The sequence below is a fragment of the Oncorhynchus kisutch genome, linkage group LG11 (assembly GCF_002021735.2).
Source record: "Oncorhynchus kisutch isolate 150728-3 linkage group LG11, Okis_V2, whole genome shotgun sequence".
Lineage (NCBI taxonomy): Eukaryota > Metazoa > Chordata > Actinopteri > Salmoniformes > Salmonidae > Oncorhynchus > Oncorhynchus kisutch.
Genome location: NC_034184.2, coordinates 82,082,810 through 82,097,192, shown reverse-complemented (window position 1 = coordinate 82,097,192; position 14,383 = coordinate 82,082,810). Strand labels below are relative to the sequence as shown.

At 46.4% G+C, this 14,383-nt stretch overlaps 1 protein-coding gene across 3 annotated transcripts in view; it reads left to right on the top strand.

Annotated features, from left to right (window-relative positions):
* LOC109878698 (netrin-G1-like) overlaps positions 1-14,383 on the top strand; it is a 257,212-nt gene that overhangs the window by 19,115 nt on the left and 223,714 nt on the right. For all 3 annotated transcript variants that reach the window (XM_031836409.1, XM_031836408.1, XM_031836410.1), the window contains exon 2: positions 838-1,610. In XM_031836409.1, coding sequence (XP_031692269.1) covers positions 1,365-1,610 — 246 coding nt within the window. In that variant the 5' untranslated portion in view covers positions 838-1,364. The remainder of the gene's footprint in view (positions 1-837; positions 1,611-14,383) is intronic.

The window sequence follows — 14,383 nt, the reverse complement described above, 5'->3', positions numbered from 1 at the left end:
CCAAACTCCGCTATGACCAAGACCAAAGAGCTGTCAAAGGACACCAGAAACAAAAGTGTATTTTGTTTCTCATTTTGTCTGTCATAGTTGAAGTGTACCTATGATGAAAATTACAGGCCTCTCTCATCTTTTTAAGTGGGATAACTTGCACAATTGGTGGCTGACTAAATACTTTTTTGCCCCACTGTATATATATATATATATATATATATATATATATATATACACCCATTTTTTTTAAAGCTGATGGCATTTCCTATATCATGGCATCTAAGGCCTGTTCAGGCTAGGCTGTTTTTTGTTTGTTGCCCATCTCAATGTTAGACAGAGAGGCCTATACACAGGCTTAAGAAGACTCATTTAAGATTTAGCTGCTGGTACTCTTGGTCCTCCTGGGGAGAGGGGTGTAGAACCGGAACCCATGAAAAGTGATAGCCAAAGTGAGGTGAGGTGTGGGCTTAGCATGAAAGGCATCAGGATCCAATTCACCTTGATGGCCCAGGCCTTGGTTATCCAATCTCTCTCTGTAATGTACACATCACTATGCCCAACCTGGCACCCCCACCTCAAGGATCTCTCAGCACCTGCTAATGTCAAACTCTATCCATCTGCACACACACACACACACACATACACACACACACACACAGACACACACACACACACACACACACACACACACACACACACACACACACACACACACACACACACACACACACACACACACACACACACACACACACACACACACACACACAAACACTCTCTTTCAAACTCTATCCTCCCGCCTGGCATTCACCCTCTAATTTTTTCCTCTTTCCTTGCTCCCTACAGAGCCTGGGTGGCGTTGCCGGGCCGGAACAGAAACATGATTGACAGCAAACAAAACTGAGCGGCCTGTCACTCATCTCTCCATCAGCGTGTCAAAAGGCTGCCTCCTCCAGGGGCTGTCACCTCTCTCCTCCTCCACACCTACTTCTCCTCCCTCCATCCTCTTCTCTGCTGGAAGGGCCAGTAACCCCGTACCTCAGCGTGCCGTGATTCCCCCGTTACAACACCGGCCGGAGAGATAGAGGGCAGAGACCAGGACAGGAGTTGGGAGAGGACTCCAGAACAAAACAAGTGTTGCCCCCCTCCTCTCCACCTTGCCCTCCTCCTCATCAAGCTGTTAACAGCAGGCTGGCATGCTGCCACAGTTCCTTGGCTCCTCTCTCCGTAAAGGTTGGATTATTTCATAAACTCCAAAGCCCTTTTCCTCTGTCTCTCTGTCTCTGTTTCGGGAGAGAGGAAGGACAGTGATTCCTCATTGAGAAAGAAACAGCCCTTTTCTAGAGACCTAGCGTGTCTGAGAGGAAGCAGCCATGCGTTTCCCTCTGGTGTTGACACTGCAGGCGCTGTGGGCCAGTGTGTGCCAGACCATGCAGCACTACCCTGCTGCCTGGGGACACTACGACGTGTGTAAATCTCAGGTGTACACGGATGAAGGACTCACCTGGGATTACATGGCCTGCCAACCTGAGGCCATGGACATGACCAAGTACCTGAAGGTTACGGTGGATCCACCCAACATCACCTGTGGAGACCCGCCTGAGACATACTGCGCCCTGGTAAGTTCTGCTTCTCTTCCATAGACAGGCCCCTTCCTTTCCCCAAATGTAGTTCTGTAGCAGTGGATGCAGTAGGAAGGAAGTACGGCAGATATGACTGAAAGGTAGGATAGTACACACACACACACACACAGACACACACACACACACAGACAGACAGACAGACAGACAGACAGACAGACAGACAGACACACACAGACAGACAGACAGACAGACAGACAGACAGACAGACAGACAGACAGACAGACAGACAGACAGACAGACAGACAGACAGACACACACACACACACACACACACACACACACAGACAGACAGACAGACAGACATAGAGACAGACATAGAGAGAGAGAGACATACACACAAACACACAGACAGACAGACAGACAGACAGACAGACAGACAGACAGACAGACAGACAGACAGACAGACAGACAGACAGACAGACAGACAGACAGACAGACAGACAGACAGACAGGCAAATAGACAGAGAGAGAGACATACACACACACACGCACGCACACACACACGTGAAGTGGCCTTTTTACACATGCAAATGTGTAATGAATTCTGAATCCCATATGTATTCTGCTGGTCTCTCAGTAATGGGAACGTACAGTATGTGATGGATTTTCATTTATTCTCCCCTCAAGAGAGAAACATTGTATCGTAGATGTAGATGTAGATCTCTCAGGGGCCACAACGCATTTAGATTCACCTCACTGGAGTTTATAACCACTTGGCAATGATGCCTTGACGTGTGATAAGATACACCTGAAATTAAAGCATGTCAAACGTACAAATTAATTTTCTCAGTTCAAAATGTCGTCTTGGTGTTTATTGGGATGCAGTTTATGCACTCGTACGCCTGTCTCTACAGCACAGGCACTGATTGAGAGAGTCTTGGTGTTTATTGGGATGCAGCCTATGCACTCGTACGCCTGTCTCTACAGCACAGGCACTGATTGAGAGAGTCTTGGTGTTTATTGGGATGCAGCCTATGCACTCGTACGCCTGTCTCTACAGCACAGGCACTGATTGAGAGAGTCTTGGTAGAATAAAACACGGTGTCATTAGCATTGGAATATTAGCAGCAAGAGAACACCCCTTGTAAAGTTAGCATGTTGCTTTGAGGACTAAAGTGGTGTGCCTGTCTATTGTAAAAGGGTTGTATAGGGTAAAGTTTTTCATTAGTGAAGGGCCTCCTCATTTGGGATCTTTAGCTTTGAAAATCACAGCCACGCTTTAGCAACACACTGGCATGGGAATCCATTTTGGTGTGTGTATGTGTGTGTGTGTGTGTGTGTGTGTGTGTGTGTACCAACCCATCAACGATCCTATCTGAACAGCACTGTTTAAAATGTCAAGATCTTTGGAGAGAGAGAGAGAGAGAGAGAGAGAGAGAGAGAGAGAGAGAGAGAGAGAGAGAGAGAGAGAGAGAGAGAGAGAGAGAGAGAGAGAGAGAGACAGACAGACAGACAGAGAGAATGAAAGAGACAGAGAGAATGAGAGAAAGAGAGACAGAGAGAATGAGACAGGGAGAGAGAGAGAGACACAGAGAGAGAGAGACAGAGAGAGAGAGAGACAGAGACAGAGAGAGAGAAAGAGAGAGAGAGAGAGAGAGACCCAATGAGTGAAGAGCTAATATCTTGTATGCAGAGGCTTTGAAAAGTGAATTATTCAATATGTTTTGTAACTAATGTGTTTTATTCATAGGATACATTATTCAGCCAGACGGGAGGCACTTTTGAAAACGCTGACTCCATGACAGACTCCCAAGGTTGCTTTTAAAATGTCTGGGCTCTTTCATCTTGGGGTCAGCGTCAAAATTGGGTCATTTTCCACTGTTCTTTGAGGTATTGAGCACCCAGATTGATTCAATTTGACACCCAGTATGTAATCTGTGTTGGTCCAGACTTGGACAGAGGAGTCTTACTCTGTGTGTGTGTGTGTGCTATTCTATGGCAGTCACCCTGCTTAATTTCATAGCCAGTGGTTCAATAATATCATTCTATTCCTGGAACTTTTTTGAAACCAAGTTAGTCATTATTAGCCTGCGTGCTTCTTGTAACAGTCCAATGATCTTTATATGACTGGAGTCTGTCAAATAAACAAGCTCATATCACTCATTAGCTGGTTCTACACTTAGCCTCTGGCCTACAGGGCACACGTCAACAAGGGTATTAACTACAGCCTTATCAGAATATGAATCATCTCTCTTCAGGGGCCATTCATTCTTTAATTGGTAGGGTCAATGTAAATCAATGTTTCAGCGATTACCGGTGAAATAGCTGCAACTGTGAATGCCGATACACTGCTTACGATGCCAATGGCAGTTTTCATTATGAGTATGATCACTGTGTATTCAGGCAATTACCATTTAGCGTCAGGCTATCTGAGAATTCAATCGCTGTTAATTGATTTGGGCTCTTATCCAGCAGGCAGGAGCAGGGTCTAGGTCTCTAGTTCCAGGGCCACATGACTGCTTCCTGCGTGATAACGGAGGTATCAGAAATCACATCATGGTCTGCAGATACAGAGAAAGGGAGGGGGAGAGGGGGGAGAGAGAGATAAAAGGGTGAGAGAGAGGAGGGTAGAGTGTGCAAAGCTGTCATCAATGCAAAGGATGGCTACTGTCGTGTCTTTTACTATGGATTAAATTAAATGGCATGCTATTTTATAAAAATCTATTCTCTGTAATTAATATTACCTGATTAAACTAATCATGTAAATGTAATTAACTAGGAAGTCGGGGCACCACGGAAGAATGTTTATAGAGCGGTTGCCTTCCGAATAAACTCTTAAAGATCTGGTGGTCTTTTAAATCAATAGCAGTCAATTATTAATCATCATCTTATTCAGTCTCATCTGAACGTCGTAAAATTCTTCACGAACCCTGGCTAACGACATGAATCAGCAATACAACATTTGGTTTATTTATTTATTTACTAAATAATGACAGGTAATTATATATACACAGGATGGATCATACATTGATTACTAATTATGTAATAAAAGAAAATGTCCCTAGCGGACGGAACATGTATGACGGCTGGTTACACAAAGAAAGGGGGTTGGGTTTGAATGAAATCGCGGGAAGACTGAGGAACAAAAGGATTGGGTCTCTATCGGACCTTATGAAGCTATGCCATCGTAAATATATTCTTATGCTTTCTAAATAACTGCCCATTTGAAAAATGAAAATGCAAGAAATATATTTATTCTGAGCTGCGCTTTGATAGATTGGTTGAAGATGGAAGGCTGGGTTGCCCAGCAGTGATATCCCTTGTCCTTTGAATAATATTTCTGGGCGGATACGTTGTAGTCTGTTGTCTTGTGGTAGGACGGATACGTTGCAGTGCCATCGTCGTGTGGTAGAACGGGTACGTTGTAGTGCCATCGTCGTGTGGTAGAACGGATACGTTGTAGTACCATCGTCGTGTGGTAGAACGGATACGTTGTAGTACCATCGTCGTGTGGTAGAACGGATACGTTGTAGTACCATCGTCGTGTGGTAGAACGGATACGTTGTAGTACCCTGTCGTTCTGTAGAGATTGTCCGTCCTTTCCTAGGCCACGTTTACAGCTGCTGCTGCTGCTAACTCGACGTCTAGGATGTATAACTAGTGAATAAGTTCAAGTTGCCATACTATAACCTCATGCTATATTCTGGTTGGTATTGTAAAAATTCATCCTTCCAGCGTGGCAATCGTCACCTCCGCGTTGAAATTTGCCCTTTTAAACGTACGGACATCAGTCCTCACGTCATCGGGAACACAATGTTAATTCCGTTAGGTTGTAGTCGTACAACCAGAGCTCACGCTGAGATTGGCTTAGTTCGCCGTGAAATGGGTCACTTATAGAAATGTAGAAAAGGAGTTGGTTCATCATTTCCAACCAATGCCTATTCACGTGGGCGTGGCCACTGATTGAGCATATTTTACTTATGAAAACAATTCTCTCATTTTAAAAACTAAAATTACAGTTAATCTTTTCACAAATAGTTTCATATTTAAGCATTTAAATTGCACAACAATTCCATGTGAATCTGAGTAACTAATCCATTGCGGAGGCCTAGACTAAAAGCCAATTTATGCTTGATCCCGAAAATGTGGTGGGAGGATATATGGAGTGTGTGTGTGAAGCAATTGAGGAGCCTCCAGAGGCCAAATCGAGCCCCGTTCCGCATCGCCATTGTGCCTCCCACATGTTTGAACAATGCGAAGGGCTCTGTATAGCTACACATTGATATTATTGGTTGACGGTAGGTGGGGGCGGTACATCCTGTATAAACACAAACTCACTTCCTTCACAACAGCTTTGCACTGCTCCCCTAAGCGCAAGAAGTATGAATGCCCTGACGTCTGCAGAGGCCATACCAACATAAATGCTGCACGGCCAATGCAGATGACGGATTGACCATGGGCCCAGATGAACAATGCAACTTCTCTCTCCAGAATGCGCTCTCTCCCGCCAATTTGTGCTCATTCATTGTTTCATAACTTATTTGTGTGAATTGTTTGCATTTGATTGTTAGTGTCTATCATTTCACCATTACAGGGTAGGGTTGCCTAGTGGTTAGAGCGTTGGACTAGTAACCCAAAATATATATCACCAGTTGTACATTTACCGTTAATTCCTATAATTTCTAATCTACAATGTTTGTTTACTTTACTTTACTTATGGTAATTTATGTTAATATATTCAATATTATTATTAACTTATGCTTGTGAGAAACAAGTTTTAGTTCATTTAATTTCGTTGACGAGTTTTGTCAATTTATTCATTGTATTTTGTTTGGAGCGCTCCTGTCAATGTTGAGTAAGTACGTGGACCTATAGGCTACCTGGCCTGCGTGCAAATGTAGGCATATAAATGTGCTCATTTGGGGATCTGATAGTTTTTCTGATTGGTTTAACGCACCACCACTAATGACGTTAATCGTCGATACAATGTTTCAAGTTTGTTGTAGACAGCCTATGCGTAGCCAATGTAATTTATAGGATATTTATTTTTATCAGGATATTTCCTACCTGCAGGCTGCATTGTATTTATTTGTTGGCTTTATGTAGGCTATTTTTTACATATTTGGCAATGGCAATAGAAGTTACTTTTTAGGTTTATAATTTTATTTTAGATTTGGATAGAATTTCGATTAATCACATGCTAATGATTTTGAGATATGATGACTTTATTATAAATTAAATGAAAACTGTTCCATGAAAATGTGCTTATGAAAACCATAACTGGCACGCCGATCGCTAGAAATGGTAAGATAAATGGTCATTCAACATGAGAAAGGTTGTCGACTCCTGGTGTAGCCTATCACCTGCAATGCCAGGAGAGAAATGGCCAAATCTGTGAATGCTAGCAGGAGTGGGAGGAGAATATCTGGATCTCTGGCTCCCTCTTGAGGAATCTGTGTCTTAAAGCATTAGCATTAAAGCATTAGACAAGCTCAATGCATATAGTTGATTTTATTAAAAACACATACAGTAGGGTGTGGTTTATATATGGAAAAATACACATTTAGACATTTTGAACAAACGATTGGTCGACAGAACAATAGAAGTTACTTGGTCGACAGAACAGATCACTTTTGTTCGACCAAGATTTTTTTTAGTCGAGGATATCCCAAATAAAATGGGCCCTAACTTTAATTAAAACTAGCAGAGATGCCACTCGCAAACATTTACATTTTTCATTTTTTAAATCAATTAATGTAAGAAAATTGTTATTGAAATCAAAATCAAAATACTACTACTCAGTCTTAAATGAGGCCTGGGTAAAGACAAAACGTCACAAATATTCCATCTTCAATTAATTATGTCTCAATTATGCTTTAATATGTTAAATATATCTCAACAACCCTTCCTCTATGGAAAACACCAAAATCATGGTCTTGTTCTATGTACAGGACATTCGGAAAGTTCTCAAACTACTTGACTTGTTCCACATTTTGTTACGTTATAGCCTTATTCTAAAATTGATTAAATAAAACAAATCCTTCAATCTACAAACAATAACCCATAATGACAAAGTATAAACAGCTTTTTAGAATTGTTTGCTAATTTATTTAAAATAAAAAACAGATACCTTATTTACATAAGTATTCAGACCCTTTGCTATGAGACTTGAAATTGACCTCAGATGTGTCCTGTTTCCATTGATAATCCTTGAGATAATTCTACAACTTGATTGGAGTCCACCTGTGGTAAATTGGGCACACACCTGTCTATATAAGGACCCACAGTTGACAGTGCATGTCAGAGCAAAAAAAAAGCCATGAGTTCGAAGGAATTGTCCGTAGAGATCTGAGACAGGATTGTGTTGAGGCTTAGATCTGGGGAAGGGTACCAAAAAATGTCTGCAACATTGAAGGTCTCCAAGAACACAGCGGCCCCCGTCATTCTTAAATGGCTAGTCTCCCAGCCAAACTGAGCAATTGGGGGAGATGGGCCTGGGAGGGAGGTGACCAAGAACCCGATGGTCACTCTGACAAAGCTCCAGAGTTCCTCTGTGAAGATGGAAGAACCTTCCAGAAGGACAACCATCTCTGCAGCACTCCACCAATCAGGCCTTTATGGTAGAGCGGCCAGACGGAAGCCACTCCTCAGTAAAAGGTACATGACAGCCCATTTGTAATTTGCCAAAAGGCACCTAAATGTATCTCAGACCATGAGAAACAAGATTCTATGGTCTGATGAAACCAGGATTGAACTCTTTGGCCTGAATGCCAAGTGTCACGTCTAGAGGAAATCTGGCACCATCACTACGGTGAAGCATGGTGGTGGCAGCCTCATGCTGTGGGCATGTTTTTCAGCGGCATGAACTGGGAGACTAGTCAGGATCAAGGGAAACCTGCTCCAGAGCGCTCAGGATCTCAGACCGGGGTGAAGGTTCCCTTTCCAACAGGACAATGACCCTATGCACACAGCCAAGGCAGCGCAGGAGTGGCTTCGGGATAAGTCTCTGAATGGCCTTGAGTGGCCCAGGCAGAGCCAGAACTTGAACACTATAGAACAACTCCTGGAGAGACCTGAAAATAGCTGTGCAGTGACACTCCCCATGCAAGCTAACAGAGCTTGAGAGGATAGGCAGAGAAGAATGGGAGAAACTCCCCAAATACATTTGTGCAAAGCACAAGAAGACTCGAGGCTGTAATCGCTGCCAAAGATACTTCAACAAATTACTGAGTAAAGGGTCTGAATACCTATATGCATTTTATATTTCAGATATTTTATTTATAGAAATTAGCAAAAATGTCTGTCTTTTGCTTTGTCATTATGGGGTATTGTGTAGATTGATGAGGGGGAAAAAAACTATTCAATCAATTTTAGAGTAAGGCTGTAATGTAACAAAATGTGGAAAAGTCAAGGGTTCTGAATACTCTCTGAATGCACTGTAGTTTCTTGAGGAATCACCCAAATGCCCATCTCTAGCAGGGAGACAGCAGTCCCATCATCTACTTCGCGAGGCTTTTTATTTCTTCTAGCTATCCAGTGAGCTATGCTGGAGCAAGAAATTGACCCCTGGTGAACTATAACACACAGCTCTGCAGTGATATTACATTTCTTCGTCCCCGTACGTTATAGTTTATGAGTTGCCTGCGACAGCTCGAAAAAGCCAGGGAGTGTGCTGAAGTGTAGATGGCGTGCCAGTCACATCTCTGGATTTAAAAGAAGGAGATGAGTGTTCTGGAGTTTTAAAAAAATATTCAGATGGAACACACACAGATGGAACACTACACTAGGGTTGTAAAATTTCCCAGGATTCTTAGAAATTCGAGTTGGATTCATCCTGATTTCCCACTTGTTCCCTCCTAATTCTGGGAATATTGCAACTGGGATATCCAGAGTCTGTTGTTTCTTCTAGTAAGTGAGGCTAACCATGAACAACCACTTTCTAGGTTAGTTGAGATATCATTTAGAGTTATTCTTTCTAGGTTAGTAGAGATATCAGTTAGCGTTATTCTTTCTAGGTTAGTAGAGATATCAGTTAGCGTTATTCTTTCTAGGTTAGTAGAGATATCAGTTAGCGTTATTCTCTCTAGGTTAGTAGAGATATCATTTAGCGTTATTCTTTCTAGGTTAGTAGAGATATCAGTTAGCATTATTCTTTCTAGGTTAGTTGAGATATCAGTTAGCGTTATTCTTTCTAGGTTAGTAGAGATATCAGTTAGCGTTATTCTTCCTTTGACTGTGACAATTGATCTTGATCTTATTTGTGTTGCTAACAGGAAAGGGTAAACGCATGCTGCCTGAAGAGAATGTTCCTGCATGAATGTGTGTTTGTGTGTGTGGGTGTGTGTGCCCGCATGTGTGTGTGTGTCTGTCCCCACGTGTGCGTGTGTGTGCACGCATTTAGGTGTATGTTCCCTCCCTCACAACCAGGAAGTGCTGATGATGGCTGGAACCTGAATCCGGAGTGATGCGATGCATTTTCATAGCCAATCAAAACTAAATTAGGAAACAAAGACAGAGATGATTAAAACGTCCTTCGGCACAGCCGCCATTTATAAGAGGTCATTAACCGTATTCCTAGGTGACAGACACAGACAGGGCTATCTCACTAACGCAACATGTTCTTCATTATGGACATTATGCTACAGTATGCCTTCCCCTTTGTTTCTAATGGCAGTTAGGCAATCGATGGACACCAGAGCAAGGAAAGCTATCTTATACAACATTGGGAGGATCCATCTCTGAGATGTAAATTACATGGAGGATCATTCATTCATTCATTCATTCATTGGTTTAGTCAGTCAGCCACTCTTACACCCGAGAGATTGTCGTCTGAAAATACTGTTGGCTTTATATAGACACAGACGATTGTTATCTTAACAAACCTTTCTCTAAGCTCTTCAGTCCTTAGGGGCTGTTCCACTACACCCTAACCCTCATCCTAACCTTAGCCTCTGGGGCTGTTCCACTACACCCTCATCCTAACCTTAGCCCCCGGGGCTGTTCCACTACACCCTAACCCTCATCCTAACCTTAGCCCCCGGGCTGTTCCACTACACTCTAACTCTCATCCTAACCTTAGCCTCTGGGGCTGTTCCACTACACCCTAACCCTCATCCTAACCTTAGCCCCCGGGCTGTTCCACTACACCCTCATCCTAACCTTAGCCCCCGGGGCTGTTCCACTACACCCTAACCCTCATCCTAACCTTAGCCCCCGGGGCTGTTCCACTACACCCTAACCCTCATCCTAACCTTAGCCCCCGGGGCTGTTCCACTACACTCTAACTCTCATCCTAACCTTAGCCTCTGGGGCTGTTCCACTACACCCTCATCCTAACCTTAGCCCCCGGGCTGTTCCACTACACTCTAACTCTCATCCTAACCTTAGCCTCTGGGGCTGTTCCACTACACCCTAACCCTCATCCTAACCTTAGCCCCCGGGCTGTTCCACTATACCCTCATCCTAACCTTAGCCCCCGGGGCTGTTCCACTACACCCTAACCCTCATCCTAACCTTAGCCCCCGGGGCTGTTCCACTACACCCTAACCCTCATCCTAACCTTAGCCCCCGGGGCTGTTCCACTACACTCTAACCCTCATCCTAACCTTAGCCCCCGGGGCTGTTCCACTACACCCTAACCCTCATCCTAACCTTAGCCCCCGGGCTGTTCCACTACACTCTAACTCTCATCCTAACCTTAGCCTCTGGGGCTGTTCCACTACACCCTAACCCTCATCCTAACCTTAGCCCCCGGGCTGTTCCACTACACCCTCATCCTAACCTTAGCCCCCGGGGCTGTTCCACTACACCCTAACCCTCATCCTAACCTTAGCCCCCGGGGCTGTTCCACTACACCCTAACCCTCATCCTAACCTTAGCCCCCGGGGCTGTTCCACTACACTCTAACTCTCATCCTAACCTTAGCCTCTGGGGCTGTTCCACTACACCCTCATCCTAACCTTAGCCCCCGGGCTGTTCCACTACACTCTAACTCTCATCCTAACCTTAGCCTCTGGGGCTGTTCCACTACACCCTAACCCTCATCCTAACCTTAGCCCCCGGGCTGTTCCACTATACCCTCATCCTAACCTTAGCCCCCGGGGCTGTTCCACTACACCCTAACCCTCATCCTAACCTTAGCCCCCGGGGCTGTTCCACTACACCCTAACCCTCATCCTAACCTTAGCCCCCGGGGCTGTTCCACTACACTCTAACCCTCATCCTAACCTTAGCCCCCGGGGCTGTTCCACTACACCCTAACCCTCATCCTAACCTTAGCCCCCGGGGCTGTTCCACTACACCCTCATCCTAAACTTAGCCTCTGGGGCTGTTCCACTACACCCTAACCCTCATCCTAACCTTAGCCCCCGTGGCTGTTCCACTACACTCTAACTCTCATCCTAACCTTAGCCTCTGGGGCTGTTCCACTACACCCTAACCCTCATCCTAACCTTAGCCCCCGGGGCTGTTCCACTACACCCTAACCCTCATCCTAACCTTAGCCCCCGGGGCTGTTCCACTACACCCTAACCCTCATCCTAACCTTAGCCCCCGTGGCTGTTCCACTACACCCTCATCCTAACCTTAGCCCCCGGGGCTGTTCCACTACACCCTAACCCTCATCCTAACCTTAGCCCCCGGGCTGTTCCACTACACCCAAACCCTCATCCTAACCTTAGCCCTCAGGGCTGTTCTACTACACCCTCATCCTAACCTTAGCCCCTGTGGCTGTTCCACTACACCCTCATCCTAACCTTAGCCCCTGGGGCTGTTCCACTACACCCTCATCCTAACCTTAGCCTCTGGGGCTGTTCCACTACACCCTAACCCTCATCCTAACCTTAGCCCCCGGGGCTGTTCCACTACACCCTCATCCTAACCTTAGCCCCCGGGGCTGTTCCACTACACCCTAACCCTCATCCTAACCTTAGCCCTCGGGGCTGTTCCACTACACCCTAACCCTCATCCTAACCTTAGCCCCCGGGGCTGTTCCACTACACCCTAACCCTCATCCTAACCTTAGCCCCCGGGGCTGTTCCACTACACCCTAACCCTCATCCTAACCTTAGCCCCCAGGGCTGTTCCACTACACCCTAACCCTCATCCTAACCTTAGACCCCGGGGCTGTTCCACTACACCCTAACCCTCTTCCTAATCTTAGCCCCCGGGGCTGTTCCACTACACCCTAACCCTCATCCTAACCTTAGCCCCTGGGCTGTTCCACTACACCCTAACCCTCATCCTAACCTTAGCCCCTGGGGCTGTTCCACTACACCCTCATCCTAATCTTAGCCTCTGGGGCTGTTCCACTACACCCTAACCCTCATCCTAACCTTAGCCCCCATGGCTGTTCCACTACACCCTCATCCTAACCTTAGCCCCTGGGGCTGTTCCACTACACCCTAACCCTCATCCTAACCTTAGCCCCCAGGGCTGTTCCACTACACCCTCATCCTAACCTTTGCCCTCAGTTCTGTTCCACTACACCCTAACCCTCATCCTAACCGTAGCCCTCAGGGCTGTTCCACTACACACTAACCCTCATCCTAACCTTAGCCCCCGGGGCTGTTCCACTACACCCTCATCCTAACCTTAGCCCTCAGGGCTGTTCCACTACCCCTAACCCTCATCCTAACCTTAGCCCCCGTGGCTGTTCCACTACACCCTCATCCTAACCTTAGCCCCCGGGGCTGTTCCACTACAGCCTAACCCTCATCCTAACCTTAGCCCTCGGGGCTGTTCCACTACACCCTAACCCTCATCCTAACCTTAGCCCCCGGGGCTGTTCCACTACACCCTAACCCTCATCCTAACCTTAGCCCCCGGGGCTGTTCCACTACACCCTAACCCTCATCCTAACCTTAGCCCCCGTGGCTGTTCCACTACACCCTCATCCTAACCTTAGCCCCCGGGGCTGTTCCACTACACCCTAACCCTCATCCTAACCTTAGCCCCCGGGGCTGTTCCATTACACCCTAACCCTCATCCTAACCTTAGCCCTCGGGGCTGTTCCACTACACCCTAACCCTCATCCTAACCTTAGCCCCCGGGGCTGTTCCACTACACCCTAACCCTCATCCTAACCTTAGCCCCCGGGCTGTTCCACTACACCCAAACCCTCATCCTAACCTTAGCCCTCAGGGCTGTTCTACTACACCCTCATCCTAACCTTAGCCCCTGTGGCTGTTCCACTACACCCTCATCCTAACCTTAGCCCCTGGGGCTGTTCCACTACACCCTCATCCTAACCTTAGCCTCTGGGGCTGTTCCACTACACCCTAACCCTCATCCTAACCTTAGCCCCCGGGGCTGTTCCACTACACCCTCATCCTAACCTTAGCCCCCGGGGCTGTTCCACTACACCCTAACCCTCATCCTAACCTTAGCCCCCGGGGCTGTTCCACTACACCCTAACCCTCATCCTAACCTTAGCCCTCGGGGCTGTTCCACTACACCCTAACCCTCATCCTAACCTTAGCCCCCAGGGCTGTTCCACTACAACCTAACCCTCATCCTAACCTTAGCCCCCGGGGCTGTTCCACTACACCCTAACCCTCATCCTAACCTTAGCCCCCAGGGCTGTTCCACTACACCCTAACCCTCATCCTAACCTTAGCCCCCGGGGCTGTTCCACTACACCCTAACCCTCATCCTAACCTTAGCCCCCGGGGCTGTTCCACTACACCCTAACCCTCATCCTAACCTTAGCCCCTGGGCTGTTCCACTACACTCTAACCCTCATCCTAACCTTAGCCCCCAGGGCTGTTCCACTACACCCTAACCCTCATCCTAACCTTAGCCCCCGGGGC